The following is a 16595-nucleotide window of genomic DNA, read 5'->3' on the forward strand; positions in this document are numbered from 1 at the left end:
GCCTGGCTCGGAGCCCTTCTCCTGTGGCTGCGGGAACCGAGGGGGTCCGCCTGTTCCCTGGGATTCCCGGGGCCACCCCCGCACAGCACAGACCTGCGGGGGGCGCCCCCCACCCCACCCCACCCCACCCCCGGCGCCCCTCCTCCAGGCCCCTCCTCCAGGCCCAGCCAGCGCTCCGAGTCCAGGTTTATTGGCCGCACCTAGGCCTCCGCCTCGGGGCGCTGCTTGAGCGTGACCGAGGCGCCGCTGCTGACCATGACCGCGGGGTAGAGCGGCTCCAGGAAGGAGCCGAGGAAGCGGTAGAGCAGGCTCAGGCCGCCCGCCACGCCGTAGAAGGACAGGCAGCCCGCGCCGCAGTCGAGCGCCACCCCGAGCGTGCGGTGGTAGCCGCCGTGCAGCACCGTCTGCGCGTTGTCGTGCCACACGGAGAACCTGAGCGAGTCCCACTCCAGGCACCACGAGTAGGGGTTGCGGCCCAGCAGGTAGACGGTGCTGCGGCGCGGGCGGCCGCCGAGCGCGGGGCTGCGGCGGTAGGTGAGGCCCAGGCACACCCACGAGTTGGACACGTCCGCCTCCCAGTAGTGGCAGCCCTCGGACAGGCCGCGCGAGCACAGCACCTGCGGCCACTGCCTGAAGCCCGGGACGGGGCCGCCCGCGCCCAGGGGCTCCAGGAGGATGCCCAGGTTCAGCACCGAGTGGGTCTCCTTGAACAGGAACAGCTCCTCGCTGGCCGTGGTGGGGTCAAAGTTGAGGTTGCAGTAACCTGGGGGTCGGGAGGTGGCCGGGAAAGGGACCCCGGGTGAGCACCTTCCCGGGCCCTCTCTTCCCCCGGGCGCGGGATTGAGCAGGGTTGACGGAGGAGGGCCCAGGGCTCCCGGAGGGGGTGACTCTGGCATTCACCAGAGAGACCCCCCAGGAGATCTAGATGTGGGCTAGTGCTTAGGGGCTCTAGGCACTCGTAGAGAGCCCTGCCTGCCCGCGTGCACCTTCCCCAGGTGTCGCAGCCTCCTGGAAGCCCACACCTCTCTCTGCAAGGATATGCTGGGCTGTAAGAGTATCCTCAGCAAAGCCCTTCCATCTAGCCCCCCAGCCCACATCACTGAGATGTGCCTCCCAGTCCCCAACCCCCAGGAGAGGGGCTGCAGAAGCATCAAAAGAAAGGGGACTTTTGGGGGCGCCCGGGCGGCTAAGTCAGTTAAGCCTCTGCCTTCAGATCAGGTCATGATCTCAGAGTCTGGAGGTCTGGAGGTCTAGGCCCGCATCAGAGGGAGAATCTGCTTCTCCCTCTCCCTCTGCCCTTGCCCCTGCTTGTGCTTGCTCTCCGTCTGTCTCATGCTCTCTGGGTATCTCTCTCAAATAAATAAATAAATAAATAAATAAATAAATAAATAAATAAAATCTTAAAAAATAATAATAGTAAAAAAGAAAGAGACATTTTTGTATGAGGAAGAAATGGGCAGAGTCATCCAAGCTGGCTTGGCGAAACCCTGGGGGACACGGGCAGGCGCTCAGACAAGGGCAGAGGTTCTGTCACACATCAGAGCCCAGGGAGGGGGGCAAGCCAGCAGCTGGGCAACAGGCAGGTCCTTGCCCCACCCATGGGGGATAGTCCTCCTCTCCTCTCAGGGCCTTGGAATCACAGGCTGAGTCTTTCTGAGATCTCCAGTCCCAAGGGGAAGGTCAGGGCAAGAGAGAGCTGGCATCTCTCTGGAGCCCTGGTCTGACTGGAGGTGGGGCTGGGGCCTCCTTTCCTTCTCACCCCTGGGTCTGGACCCCCGTACTGAGGACTCACATTTGAGAAGTATTTTCCTGTCCACAGCTGGGGGCAGCACCTCATAGGAGTTCATCTTAATGCCTGGGGAAGATGGAGGGGCTTTGCTGAGGATACTCTTACAGCCCAGCATCCTTGCAGAGAGAGGTGTGGGCTTCCAGGAGGCTGCGACACCTGGGGAAGGTGCACGCGGGCAGGCAGGGCTCTCTACGAGTGCCTAGAGCCCCTAAGCACTGCCCTGTAGGGTGGTCCCACCCCAGAATGCAGGGGAGTCTCCAGTGGCCCCAGACTGCCAGGTACTGACCCTTCAGGAGAAGCTGATTGATGAAGCTGAGACCCACGTCCATCAGCCGGGTCCGGAGCTCCGCCAGAGTCTCTGGCAACTGGAGGAAGGTCTGTTTCTCCTCACAGTTGGTTCCCATCAGGGGTTCCATGCAGGCAGGGAAGTGCTTCAGCCTGGGGAACTCCTGAATTCGGGGAGTGGCCAGCAGTGCCACCTGTTAGCCAGGGCTTACGCAGAGGCCAGGAGCTCCTGCTTAGGCTAGGGTCCCCGGGGTCCCCAAGATCATGGGGCAGGTGGAGAAATTGCTGCTTTTCAAACCTAGACATCTCTCTCCCTTCCTCCTGGTTGTGATGTGAGATTAGGGCTTTGCCAAAAGCATGGCTGTTGTAGCCTAATGGTTTAACCAAAGTGTATCAGATAACAATGGGAGGAAAAAAAAAAAAAAGAAAACAATGGGAGGAGGATTTCTTTTGAGCTTTTAGTTGCTTAGTGAAAAACTTTGCCAAAAGTTTCTTGGTATGTGTGTGCATATGTGTGTGTGTGTGTGTGTGTGCCTGTCTGCGTGTGTGTGTTGGGGCAACTGTGAGCAACAGCTCTAGAACACCCCCCCCCCCCCCCCCCCCCCCGCACATGACATCAGCTGAAGAAAGGAGGTCTATGCTCTGAATTCCCCAGCAACAGTTTGGGTAGCCCTGGGCCCCACACGGAGAGAAGGCTGCTGCCACCCAAACCTCTGCTGGCTACCCTGCCTGCTACCCTCTTGTAGCAGCAATGGGCTGGGGACTAGGCCAGGGCTGGGGAAGGAAAGGGGATTTCATTCCAGGCTATATGGATTGTTCTGGTCTCACTTCCATCCCTGGTCTGGGAGAGTCTAGAGAAATACAGACTGCGGCAGATGCCTGGAATCTCAGCGTCCACTCGCTTCTGTTCCAGGGAAATGAAGGCAGAAGTTAGGGTCAGGCTGAGTGCTGAGGTGGAGGAAGAAGCCAAGGGTGCTGGTGTAAGCTCAGGACCAATGGCCTGGAATGGGGAGGCCCCCAGAGGCCAAAGAATGGACAGAGATGCAGCCCCAAATGCTGATCGCTTATCCTGGATCTGGGCAGATCTGGTGTGTCTGCAGATGGAGGGGGAGTGGAGGCTCTATCAGAGCCCTAGGGCCTTGAAAGGGGTGGGTGGGCCTTGCCTGCAGAAATTGCTGGTCACTCCTGTTGGCAAGCAGGGTGCGGAGCCAGATGCTGTCCCCTTCCAGCTTCAGGAGCCGGTTGTGGCTCTGCTGGATGGAGCTGCCCAGCTTCCCCAGAGCGGCTGCCTCCTCTTTCTCCACAAAATCCAAGACCTTCATCTGCAGCTGTTTGACCTCCTGGATGATCTCTGAGAAGCAGGTGTTCACCTCATCACGTGTTGTCTGGATCAATTTCTGTGGGGGGTGTGCGTGGGGTGCATGGTCTGTCGAGAGGCATCTCCCAGCCCCAGCCTGGTTCCCCCACTGTTAGGGCGTGGAGCCTGCCTAGGCATCCGGTTGCTGACCACTGGGTTCCAAGCCCTGAGAGTGCCCCTCAGCCTGGTGCAGGGTGTGTGTGTGTGTGTGTGTGTGTGTGTGTGTGTGTGAAGCTGGGGCCTGGGAGAGGGCGGGCCAGCCTTACCGAGAGAAAGGCCACCTGCCCTCGGTGCTTCTGGCTGTCAGAGTTGATGATCAGCATCTGGTTTTCCACATTGGCCTGGACCTTCCGAACCTCCACCTGGGAGTGAGAGGGAGGAGGAGACGGCCCTTGATTCAGAGAGGTGGCCTGGGAGAAACCCTCCTACAAGCCCAGAGGAGACACACTGCTGACGTTGCTAAGATGCCCAGAGAGAGAAAGACCAGAGCTGGAGGCCAGATGGCCCAGGACTACCTTTACTCCCTGAGACTCTCCCCCCATCCTTAGGAATCAGGTTCTCTGCTCCTGACAGTGGTGACCACAGGGTTTCAGGTCACAAAAAGGGGCTGTGGAGGTTTGGTGGCTTGAGAGGAGGCAGTGGGTCGAGGAGGGGCACGTCAGATACGGAGCCCGGAGATACCTGGCCCAGGCAGCATGTGTCCCAAGTCCCTCTAGAGAGCAGCCTTCATCTCCACCTGTCCCAGCAACGGGCATGTTCTTGTTTAAAACAGATGATAGAACTGTGCCATTCCAGGTGCCTGTCCATGAACTGTTGGTGGCCCACAACAAAATAAGAAGCTCAAGCCAGACTATCAGTCAACACACTGCTTGCTTTGTTGACAAAGTCTTGCTATGGAAAAAGCGTCAGCTGAGCTCAACAGTGTGGCGAATGGTTTATATATTCCGGCCTGAGCTCCTGGCCGCAGGCCGTCACCGGGTGGCCACGTGGGAAGAGCACTCTTACTGAATACACATGATAGAATGTCTGCAGTAGAAGTCCTCCACTCTAAGAAAAGCAGCACAAATATGTTGAACAAAATGTGAAAGGAGAGAAAAGGTGGGGATCTGCCCCACCTACCATGACAATGTTTTCTTTTAGACTTTCCTCCTTCTGTGCCAGAAAAAAATGAACATAGAACTCACGCATACAACGTCGGACCCTTGTTCCTCAAACTTGCCAGCCCTTTCCCATGTCAGGGCATGTCCACCTTTATGACTGTCCCTCGGAGGGTTATGTAACTTCCCTCCAAGGACAGGTGTGCCCAGACTTGGGAAAGACTTTCACACTCAGTGAGAGACTCAGAACCACGAGGTTGGGGCTCCTGCCCCCCACCCTGCCCCTCCCCCGACCCCTGCCTCACCTCCTTGCGGGCACGCTCCTCCTCCAGGGGGATGGTGTCGTGGTTCTTGTGCTCCTCCAGCAGACAGGCCCCGCACACGCAGCAGCCTTCCGTGCGACAGTACAGCCGCCGCAGCTTGCGGTGCTTCCGGCACAGGCGGCTCTTGAGGTCCCACACGGGCTCCAGCAGCTGGTGGTCCTGGAACACCTGGTCCTCGAAGTGGCTGCGCAGGTGCTTCTCGCACAGAGAGGCCATGCACTGCAGACACGACTTTACTGACTTGAGCTTCTGGGGTGAACAGAAGTCGCAGGGCACGTCCCGAGGCCCGGCCAGGATCTGTGAGGACCCCAAGGTCTGGTCCTTGGCCTGGGTGAAGCAGGTCACCATCTCCTCCAGGATGACATTCTTGCAGAGGCGCGGTCTGGATGGGAAGCTCTCTCGGCACTGGGGGCAGTAGAGGGTCTCGCCCGCAGTAGCCTGGTAGTCCCAGAAACCTTGGAGGCAGGTCATGCAGAAGTTGTGCCCGCAGGCGGTGGTGACTGGGTTACGGAACACCTCCAGGCAAATGGGACAGAGGACCTGGTCCTCGAATGTGCGGACACTGCTGTTACTCATCAGGAGCTGGGCTTGGGGAGGGGGCTGCAAGGTGGGGCTGTGGTCCTGGAGTGGCCCTGAGAAGACAGAGCAAGCCCTAAAGAAGTCAGGACAGGAGCTGAGGGGCCCTTGGGACACCTGGGTGACTTAGTGGTTGAGCATCTGCCTTTGGCTCAGGTTGTAATCCTGGGGTCTTGGGATTGAGTCCTGTATTGGGATCCCCTCAAGGGGCCTGCTTCTCCCTCTGCCTCTGTCTCTGCCTGTGTGTCTCATGAGTAAATCTTACAAAAAAAAAAAAGGAGCTGAGGGACCTTTTAGGGGAACACCAGTCCTTCCCATAGAAGCACTTGTCTGCCCAGGGGGTACAGAGGGTATGTCATCAGTCAGCCCACACAGCGGGGCGTAACATGGGGATTGTTTTCTCTGTGTCGCAGCCCTAACTCCTGCAGCAAATCTTGGACAAGCAACTGGATGAGCCGAAAGAAGTCACATCAGTGTAAGGGAAAGGAGCCACTTCTTTGGCCCTTCAGAAGAAAAGTAGGAAGCACAAGTACTTACATGAAACTTTCTCCATGTCAGGGAAGGCTAGAGGCTTGGCTGCCCTGCGGTGGGACGGAAAAGAACCCCTGGGCACTCAGGTGCAGGGACCCTGCCCTGGTCCCACTTCACTAGCTGTTGGGAGGGTCCCCGTCAGTCCCGTGTGCCCCCACCCTGGTCCTCTCCATCTCTCGGGATCTGATGCCTGCCTTCTCACCTTTCCCTTTGGCTGCTGTTTTGTGATCTCCCCATCAAGTTAGCCCCCCTCCTCGGAGACTGCCCTCAGCTTTGTTTCCTGACATCACAGTTCAAGTGTGAGCAGCCCTAGCATTCTGCTTGTGATGTCAGCAGGGCAAATGGTGTGCCGCTGGACATGCTGTGGTGCTGATGTGTTCTGTCTCTCCATGGGTGATCCTTTACTCCAGAGCCTTCACCCCAGGAGGCAGAGTTGCTGCTGCACCTCAGGCTGCTTGCAGTGGACCTAAGGGATTCACATCACCACCCAGAGAGGAAAGTGGCATCTAAGCGGCAGTAGGATCTTGGGCAACTCCTTTCATCTCTCTGGACCATGGTTCTTGTGAATCGACAGCGTTGTTACAGGAGATGATATTTCAAAGCCCCTTCTTCGTCTAAAGTTGAACGATCAACATTATCTGATTGGTGATCCTAAAGATTGTTGCTTCCACTCTGGTTCTGGTTCTCAGAAGAAAAAAAGGGATGAGTGAAGTAGAAGGGAGATTGTCATGGCTCTATAATTGCTTCTTTGTCAGTTTCCGTTTCCCATTGTCCCCCATCCAACAGGACAAATGTCCTGAAAACTGGCAGTAGATCACTGTCTTGCTCCAATACGCTAGTGTAGCCCTGTTTGTTGTATAGAAATGGAGGGAGGGGATCCCTGGATGGCTCAGCGGTTTAGTGCCTGCCTTTGGCCCAGGGCGTGGTCCTGGAGTCCTGGGACCGAGTCCCACGTCGGGCTCCCTACATGGAGCCTGCTTCTCCCTCTGCCTGTGTCTCTGCCTCTCTCTCTCTCTGTGTCTCTCATGAATAAATAAATAAAATCTTAAAAAAAAAAAAAAGAAATGGAGGGAGAAGGCATTCCTTTCTCATTTTCCCATCTCAGAGGAAAAATTTTCAACATTTTTCCATTAAGTGTGATGTCTGCTCTAGGTTTACTGTAGAGAACTGTATCTGATTATGCAGACTCCCTTTTTCTTCCTGGTTTGCTAAGTGTATACCTGGAATGGATATTGACTTTTTTTTTAAAGACTTTATTTATTTATTCATGAGAGAGAGACAGACAGACAGACAGAGGCAGAGACACAGGCAGAGGGAGAAGCAGGCTCCATGCAGGGAGCCGGATATGCAACTTGATCCTGGGTCTCCAGGATCATGCCCTGGTCCAAAGGCAGGCGCCAAACTGCTGAGCCACCCAGAGATCCCTGGATATTGACTTTTATCTAATTCTTCCTCTGCATCTTTTGAAATGATCATAAGCATTGCCTCTTTTATTCTGCTAATGTGGCAATTTTATACTTACTGATTTTCATTCTTCTAACCAACCTTGCATTCTGGAATGAACTCTACTTGTTTGTGACATGTTATACTTTTTTTTTTTTTTAATATTTTATTTATTCATGAGAGACACAGAGGGAGAGAGAGAGAGGCAGAGACACAGGCAGAGGGAGAATCAGGACCCACGCAGGAAGCCGGACGCGGGACTCGATCCTGGGTTCCCAGGATCATGCTCTGGGCCAAAGGCGGCGCTAAACCACTGAGCCATCCGGGCTGCCCACGTGTTATGCTTTTTATATATGCTGGATTCGGGATCCCTGGGTGGCGCAGCGGTTTGGCGCCTGCCTTTGGCCCAGGGCGCGATCCTGGAGACCCGGGATCGAATCCCACGTCGGGCTCCTGGTGCATGGAGCCTGCTTCTCCCTCTGCCTATGTCTCTGCCTCTCTCTCTCTCTCTGTGACTATCATAAATAAAAAAAAAAAAAAAAAAATATATGCTGGATTCAAATTTTTTTTTAAATTTTATTTATTTATTCACGAGAGACACAGAAAGAAAGAAAGGCAGAGACACAGGCAGAGGGAGAAGCAGGCTCCATGCAGGGAGCCCGACGTGGGACTCCATCCCGGGACCCCAGGATCACGCCCTGGGCTGAAGGCGGCGCTAAACCCCTGAGCCACCCAGGGATCCCCTGGATTCAATTTGTTAATATTGTCTTAGGATTTTTTTTTTTTTTTTTTTTTAATTCAGACAGAGAGAGAGGCAGAGACACAGGCAGAGGGAGAAGCAGGCTCCATGCAGGGAGCCTGACGCGGGACTCGATCCCGGGTCTCCAGGAAAGATTTTTAATTCTGCGTTCATGAGAGAAATTGGCCTGGAATCTTCCTTTGATGTAATGCCTTGTCAAGTTTTGGTGTTAAGGTATGCTAGCTTCATAAACTGAGTTCAGGAGTATTCTTTATCACTTATTTGAAAGATTAAGATTGATATTATTTCTTCCTTGAATGTATGGCAGAATTTGGTGGCAAAGCCACCTAGGCCCTGAGTGTTTTTTGTGGAAGGGTTATTTAATTAAATACTCAGTACTCAGTATCTCTTAGAGATTTAGAATTACTCATATTGTCTGTTTGTTCTTGTATCCATTTTGCTAAGTGGTGCTTTCCTAGCAATTTGTCCATTTTATCTAAATTCTCAAATTCTTTTGGTGTAAAGTTGTTCATAACATCCACTTATAATTATTACCCTATGGGGATCCCTGGGTGGCGCAGCGGTTTGGCGCCTGCCTTTGGCCCAGGGCGTGATCCTGGAGACCCGGGATCGAATCCCACATCGGGCTCTCGGTGCATGGAGCCTGCTTCTCCCTCTACCTGTGTCTCTGCCTCTCTCTCTCTCTCTGTGACTATCATAAGTAAATAAAAATTAAAAAAAAAAAATTATTACCCTAATACAAAAGTTGCACCTTAACCACTTTTGTGTACAATTCAGTGGGTATTAAGTACATTCACAATGTATAGTGATCTATAAATAGTGATATAGTCATATAGTGATCTACATCTAAAAATTTTTCATCACCCTTAATAGAAATTTTGTAACCCTTAAGCAATAATTCTGCTGCCCCCTCCCTCCCGCCCAAATAACTTATCTTTCTATCTTTATGAATATGCTTATTTTGTATGACTGAAATCATATGATAGTTGTCCTTTTGAGTCTTATTTCACTTAATGTTTTCAAGGTTCATCCATGTTATTATTTTTTTTTTAATTTTTTATTTATTTATGATAGTCACAGAGAGAGAGAGAGGCAGAGACACAGGCGGAGGGAGAAGCAGGCTCCATGCACCGGGAGCCTGATGTGGGATTCGATCCCGGGTCTCCAGGATCGCGCCCTGGGCCAAAGGCAGGCGCCAAACCGCTGCGCCACCCAGGGATCCCATCATCCATGTTATACCATGTATCAGAATTCCTGTTTATGGCTGGATAATATTCCACTATACCACATTTTGTTTGTTCATCTGTTGTTGGACACTTGGGTTGCTTCTGCCTTTTGGTTATCATGAATAATGCTGTGAACACGGGTGCATAGATATCTGAGTCCCTGATTTCAATTCCTTTGGGTATCTACCTTATATAAGGCACTTATAATCATTATAAAGTGTGTGGGGTGTGTATTTGTGTCTCCTTTTTACATTCCAGATACAATTTGTATTTTTTTTCTTGATGAGTCTCATCATTCAGAGTTTGTCCATTTTACTAATCTTTCTAAAGAATCAGCTCTTGGTTTTGAGTTTGTATTGTGGGTTTGTTTTCCATTTCTTTGATTTCTGCTCTTTATTATTTCTTTCCTGTTACTTTCTTGGGTTGAACTTGCTGTTCTAAGTTCTTCAAATGTTTATATAATGATTTTTAGCCTTTCTTCCTTTCTTAAATACTGTCTCCCTTTATTATTATTATTTTTAGATTTATTTATTTGTTTTAGAGAGCACAGGGGAGGTACAGAAGGGGAGGAAGAGAGATAAGCAGACTCTGTGCTGAGTACAGGGCTCGATCCCAGGATCCTGGGATCTGAGCTGAAATCAAGAATCAGATGCTCAGCTGACTAAGCCACCCAGGTACCCTGCCTATTTCTCCTTTTACTTCTATTAGTTTTGGGGCTAGATCATTAGATGTACACAAATTTATAATCATTGTTTTTCTGCTGAATTGTGGTTTTACCATTACTGTTTTTTTTTTTTTAAGATTTTATTTATTTATTCACGATAGAGAGAGAGAGAGACGCAGAGACACGGGAGGCAGAGGGAGAAGCAGGCTCCATGCAGGGAGCCCGACGCGGGACTCGATCCCGGGACTTCAGGATCGCACCCTGGGCCAAAGGCAGGCGCTAAACCGCTGAGCCACCCAGGGATCCCCCCCATTACTGTTTTTTATTATTCAGTTTTCTCCTTCCTATTATCTTGGTGGTTATACTTTTTTATCCCTCCCCCTTTTTTGGTAAGCTCTATGCAAGTTTGAGAGCCACATCTTCTACTGACTAAGCTAGCCAGGCACCCTGGTTATACGTATTTTTAAATTTATTTATAGAAGATTTTATTATTTATTTAACGGAGAGGTGGGAGGGGCAGAAGAGAGAATGAAGCTGACTGGCCACTGAGCAGGGGGTTTTGTGTTTTTTTCTTTTAAGATTTTATTTATTTATTCATGAGAGAGAGAGAGAGAGAGAGAGGCAGAGACACAAGGCAGAGGGAGAAGCAGCCTCCATGCAGGGAGCCCGACGTGGGACTCCATCCCGCGTCTCCAGGATCACGCTCTGGGCTGCAGGCGGCGCTAAACCTGGGATCATGACCCAAGCCAAAGGCAGATGCTTAACCAACTGAGCCACCCAGGCACACCTATTTATTTATTTTAAATATTTTATTTATTTATCTGAAAAAGAGAAAGAGAGCTTGAGCAGGGGGAGGGGCAGAGGAATAGGGAAAGGGAGAAGCAGATTCCCTGCTGAGGGTGGAGCCTGACTGGGGTTGATTCCAGAACCCTGAGATCATGACCTGAGCCAAAGTCAAATGCCTAATCAACTGAGCCACCCAGCTGCCCCTATTTATTTATTTATTTAAAAAAAATTTTAAAGCTTTTATTTATTTATTCATGAGACACACACACACACAGAGAGAGAGAGAGAGAGAGGGGGAGAGAGAGGCAGAGACACAGGCAGAGGGAGAAGCAGGCTCCATGCAGAAGTCCGACGTAGGACTCGATCCCAGGATTCCAGAATCATGCCCTGGGCCAAAGGCAGGCGCTAAACCACTGAGCCACCCAGGGATCCCCTATTTTGAATTTTTAAAAAAGGAATTTCTACACTCAATGTGGGGCTTGAACTCACAATTCTGAGATCAAGAGTCACATGCTCTTCTAACTGAGCCAACCAGACACCCCCTGAAGAACACTTTTTAGTATTTCCTTCAGTACAAGGTCTGCACGTGACATGCTTTTTTTTTTTTTTTTTTTTTTTAAGATTTTCGTTATTTATTCATGAGAGACACAGACAGAGACAGAGACATAGGCAGAGGGAGAAGCAGACTCCCTGCAAGGAGCCTGATGTGGGGACTCGATCCCTGCACCCTAGGATCATGCCCTGAGCCAAAGGCAGATGCTCAACTGCTGAACGACCCAGGTGACCCAACAAATACTTTTGATATAAAGATGCCTTTATATTGTCTTTAATACTGAAGTATATTTCTACTGAGTATAGAACTCTAGGTTGGCAGCTATTTTCTTTTGGTGCTTGGGAGATTTAATTCCACTGTGTACTGGTTTATATTTTTCTTTCTTTTTTGTTTTTTTTTTTTGTTTTTTTTTTAATTTTTTTAATTTATTTATGATAGTCACAGAGAGAGAGAGAGAGAGGCAGAGACACAGGCTGAGGAAGAAGCAGGCTCCATGCACCGGGAGCCTGATGTGGGATTCGATCCCGGGTCTCCAGGATCGCGCCCTGGGCCAAAGGCAGGCGCCAAACCGTTGCGCCACCCAGGGATCCCTCTTTTTTATTTTTTAAAGATTTATTTATTTATTTGAGAGAGAGAGAGAGAGAGAAGAGAGAGAGAGAGAGAGAGAGAGAGAGGAGAGAGAGAGGCAGAGTGAGAAGCAGGCTCCAAGCAGGGAATCTGGCATGGGACTCAATCACAGGTCTCCAGGATCACTCCCTGGGCTGAAGGTGGCACTAACTGCTGAGCCACCGGGGCTGTCCTCCATGTTTGTTTTCATCAGTTTTATTATAATATGTGTGTTTTATTTCTCCTGCTTAGGATTTGTGATTCTTTTTTTTTTTTTTTTTTTTTTCTAGGTAGGCTCCATGCCCAGTGTGGAGCCCAATTCAGGGCTTGAACTCATGACCCTGAGATCAAGACCTGAACTGAGATCAAGAGTCAGATGCTTAACCAACTGAGCCACTCAGATGCCCTGGGATTTTTTTTTTAAGATTTTATTTATTTATTCATGAGAGACACACAGAGAGAGGCAGAGACACAGAGGGAGAAGCAGGGTCCATGCAGGGAGCCCAGTGCAGGACTCTATCCTGGGATTCTGGGATCATGCCCTGAGCTGAAGGCAGATGCTCAACCACTGAGCCACACAGGTATCCTGTGCCCCAGGATTTGTAGTGATTCTTGAATATGAGGATGCTTTCTAAGTATCTCAATGGGGCTTGATTCCAGCTGGAGATTTTCATCCCTCTGCCTCTGTCCAGGTTCTAAAGATTCCCTGGCCATTAGAGCAACTGCTTGGCTATATCCCTCCTGCCTCCAGCAGTTTCCTCTCCCACTCAGTGTTCTGCAGGCCTCCATGACTCAGCTTTGGTCATCAGTGCCTACTGCAGTTCTGGGCATGCAGTGGTTGTGCAGCAAATCACAGAAAATAAGTGGATGTCTACTCTATCCCTGTGATAGAGGTGATAGACCTGAGCAGTACTAGCTGTAGGTGATAGGCTAACCATCATTCTGCCAACCAACTTCCTGCACCTTCTCCAACCTCAGGGTCTAAGAACTCTCTGAAGACTTCTAATCCTCCTTTTTCAAATATGTACTTATCAGCTATCCATCACAATTGAACAAAGCAGGACATATTTTGAGGATGTTGTGCTCTTTGATTTGCCAATTGTGTAGATGGTGCATGTGCAAAGTTATCAGAATGAAATGTGAGTAGAAGCAAAAGCCTGGCCTTGCACATAAGGAATGATCCAGAAAAATGTAAGGGTACTTGGTCACAATTTCTTTCTAGGGAAGCTAAGACATACACACAATCTGGGATGCCTGGCTGATTCAGTCAGTAGAGCATGCAACTCTTGATCTCAGGGTCATGAGTTCAAGTCCCACCTTGCACATAGAGTTGCTTTAAAAAAAAAAAAGCCTTTTGATAAATTCCGCTTTAAAAGGGTGGGGGGCACCTGGGTGGCTCAGTTGGTTAAGCATCTGACTTTGGCTCAGGTCATGATCTCAGGGTCCTGGGGTTGAGCCCCATGAGGGAATTCCCACTCTTTGGGGAGTCTGCTTGTCTCTCCTTCTCTCTTCTGCTTGTTCTCTCTCAAATAAATATAATCTTAACTCACACACACACACAATCTTCTCTCCATGTTGTATATTGTTAGAAATCATTAACAGAAAAATGACATCAGCTGAAGATATACACATTTAGATATGAGACTTAGATTCTGAACTGTCAAGTTTGACTTGGGGAAGATAAACACAGATGAGGTAATAGCCACAAAAGAAAGCCCACAAGGACAAAAGCTACAGCTTGCAAGGGCAAGAACTAGAATTTGTTGGACTGAGTTAAATTTCCACCATAAAATTTCATGGAAAACAATGATCTTAATAAAAATATTTTAAAGTAAAAATGAAAATGAAAATAGAAAACAGAGAAGCAATTTAATTGCACTGTATAGAAAACTCATCAAGGAATTAAACTGGCTTAATGGAGTTATAGTTCATTCTAAGGGAAAGCTTTAGTGATGAAAATATGTGTGGTGTGATTCTTTTTTTTTTTTTTTTTTTGGAATAAAGATTTTATTTATTTATTCATGAGAGACATAGAAAGAGAGGTAAAGACACACAGGCAGAGGGAGGAGAACCAGGCTTCACGCAAGGAGCCCGACGTGGGACTCCATCCGGGAATCCAGGAGTGTCCCTGTGTGGTACTATTCTTTTTTTTTTTTTTAAGATTTTATTTATTCATTCATCACACACACACACACACACACACACACACACACACACACACAGGCAGAGACACAGGCAGAGGGAGAAGTAGGCTCCATGGAAGGAGCCCGACATGGGATTCAATCCCGAGACTCCAGGATCACACCCTGGGCCAAAGGCAGGCGCCAAACCGCTGAGCGACCCAGGTGTCCCTGTGTGGTGTTATTCTTATTAAACATTTCGTTCAGGGCAGCCCCGGTGGCCCAGTGGTTTAGTGCTGCCTTCAGCCCGGGGTGTGATCCTGGAGACCCAGGACCGAGTCCCACGTCAGGCTCCCTGCATGGAGCCTGCTTCTCCCTCTGCCTGTGTCTCTGCCTCTCTCTGTGTCTCTCATGAATAAATAAAATCTTAAAAAAAAATAAATATTTCGTTCTGGGCTATCATCTGGGCTTTATGACTGAGCAGATTCAGGCAATACTCAAATGATCTATTGCAAATGCTGACGCTGTATGGAGCCTCCGGCTAGCCCTGACTAGAGAATTGCCATGCCGAACTCCAGGGTTTGGGAAAATATCCATGCCTTCTTTTGCAGCTAACTTGTCTCCTTTTGAGAACCAGGTACCTAACTAACCATGGGCTGTCAAGTGATCATGTGGCCTGAACTGCCAGTCACAAGCTAGGTGTTGTCTCACCATCAAGCCAACTTGAGGAGTAGTTAACCCAGCCCAGAAATAGATGTGACCTGGGAACAGTCTGTTGGCACGTATTTCACTCTGGGGAGAGGGCAAGATCACCTCTGTGTAGAGTAGCTTTTATCGTGTTATGTAGAAGCATAAAGCTTTTTTACTGTTGTACGTTCAAATATGCGTAGAAGCTCATGTATGGGTGCTGAGCAGTCAAGGTGGGAGAGCTGGCTGTTATTACCTCCAGCCCCAACCCATCCTCTGGACTCTGCCCTGTGCTGCTGGAGCTGCGAAGGTGCCAAGTGCAGTTCACTTTCACCAGCCCATCCCTGGGCAGGTTCACTTGTGGGGAAACATGAGAGGGAGACTGTAAGGCCAGAGGCAAAAAAGAAGGGACATGCTCCTTCCTGTTACTAGAGAACCACAGCAACACAGCTTCTCGCTGACAGCGATAGCCTGGTCCCAGAAGTGTGGTCCTAGAGGCAGCCTCACTGAGCCCCCAGAGATGGCACATCTTCTGCACAAGGCCCCTCCTCCAAGCCTCTACACTTTAAGATCTTATTTATTCATGAGAGACACACAGAGAGAAGCAGAGACAGAGATGGAGGGAGAAGCAGGCTCCCCACAAGGAGCCCCACGTGGGACTCGATCCTAGGACCCCAGGATCACGACCTGAGTCAAAGGCAGATGCTCAACCACTGAGCCACCCAGGCGCTCCCAACCTCTACATTTTAATAGTCCTGACCTCTTCTCTTAGCTCTCCTGCCCCAGGAGCAAGAACTACGTCCATCCGGCACAAGAACACTATGTCTGTGACATCTGTGTCCCTCAGAGCCCTTCCCTCCTCTTACCACCCGTTAACAACTGCTGTGGTCTGTCTGCCACCGGACCCTGCCGATGATACACATACCTGGGCAGCCCGGGTGGCTCAGTGGTTTAGCACCACCTTCAGCCCAGGGCGTGATCCTGGGAATCCGGGATCTAGTCCCACGTTGGGCTCCCTGCGTGGAACCTGCTTCTGCTTCTCCCTCGTGTCTCCGCCTCTCTCTCTCTCTGTCTCTCATGAATAAATGAATAAAATCTTTAAAAAACACATACCTTGTTTGCTACCTTTTTTTTTTTATGTGTAGTTTTCTAAATTTTTTTTTTAATTTTTAATTTTTATTTATGATAGTCACAGAGAGAGAGAGAGAGAGAGGCAGAGACACAGGCAGAGGGAGAAGCAGGCTCCATGCACCGGGAGCCTGATGTGGGACTTGATCCCGGGTCTCCAGGATCGCGCCCTGGACCAAAGGCAGGCACCAAACCGCTGCGCCACCCAGGGATCCCTATTTGCTACCTTTGTGTGTAGTGTCTCCTCACTGTAAGCAGCCCACGGGAGGGGACGATCTAACACCTTCCGAGGGTCCCACACCCTGCCTGGTCCAAGTGACCGATGCTTAGCTTGCTGGTTACTTGTCTCACGTTTATTCCTTTCTCTACCATGCAGAGAAAACGGGCTCCTGGCCACATTCTTCCAGGAAGACCTCTTTTCCCTTAAAAATGGCCTCATCCTCTTTTTCCCTTTCCCATCCCAGCTCCCTGGTGGGTAGCCCATCTGTCCCCACCTCCTGTTTCTCACCATTTTCCTGGTCCTGAGGAGGAAGGCCCAGCACCCTCTCAGGCAGCTTCAGCAGGAGAAATGAGAACTTTATAAGAAGCCCTGGTAGAAAAATTCATCTCCTGAGAAGAGTTGGAGAATCATCAGTAGTGATGGGAAACCAAGGAGATTCAGAAG

At 50.1% G+C, this 16595-nt stretch overlaps 1 protein-coding gene across 1 annotated transcript; it reads right to left on the bottom strand.

The window, feature by feature from the left end:
- Positions 1-200: 200 nt before the first annotated feature.
- LOC112920660 (E3 ubiquitin-protein ligase TRIM65-like) lies at positions 201-5980 on the bottom strand. Its single transcript, XM_072740979.1, has 7 exons — positions 5965-5980; positions 4834-5483; positions 3698-3793; positions 3238-3471; positions 2076-2238; positions 1793-1855; positions 201-763 (listed from the first exon to the last, which is right to left on the bottom strand). Exons 1-7 carry the CDS (start codon positions 5978-5980, stop codon positions 201-203), a joined length of 1785 nt encoding a protein of 594 aa, XP_072597080.1.
- Positions 5981-16595: the final 10615 nt, after the last annotated feature.

Source organism: Vulpes vulpes, chromosome 2 (assembly GCF_048418805.1).
Source record: "Vulpes vulpes isolate BD-2025 chromosome 2, VulVul3, whole genome shotgun sequence".
NCBI lineage: Eukaryota > Metazoa > Chordata > Mammalia > Carnivora > Canidae > Vulpes > Vulpes vulpes.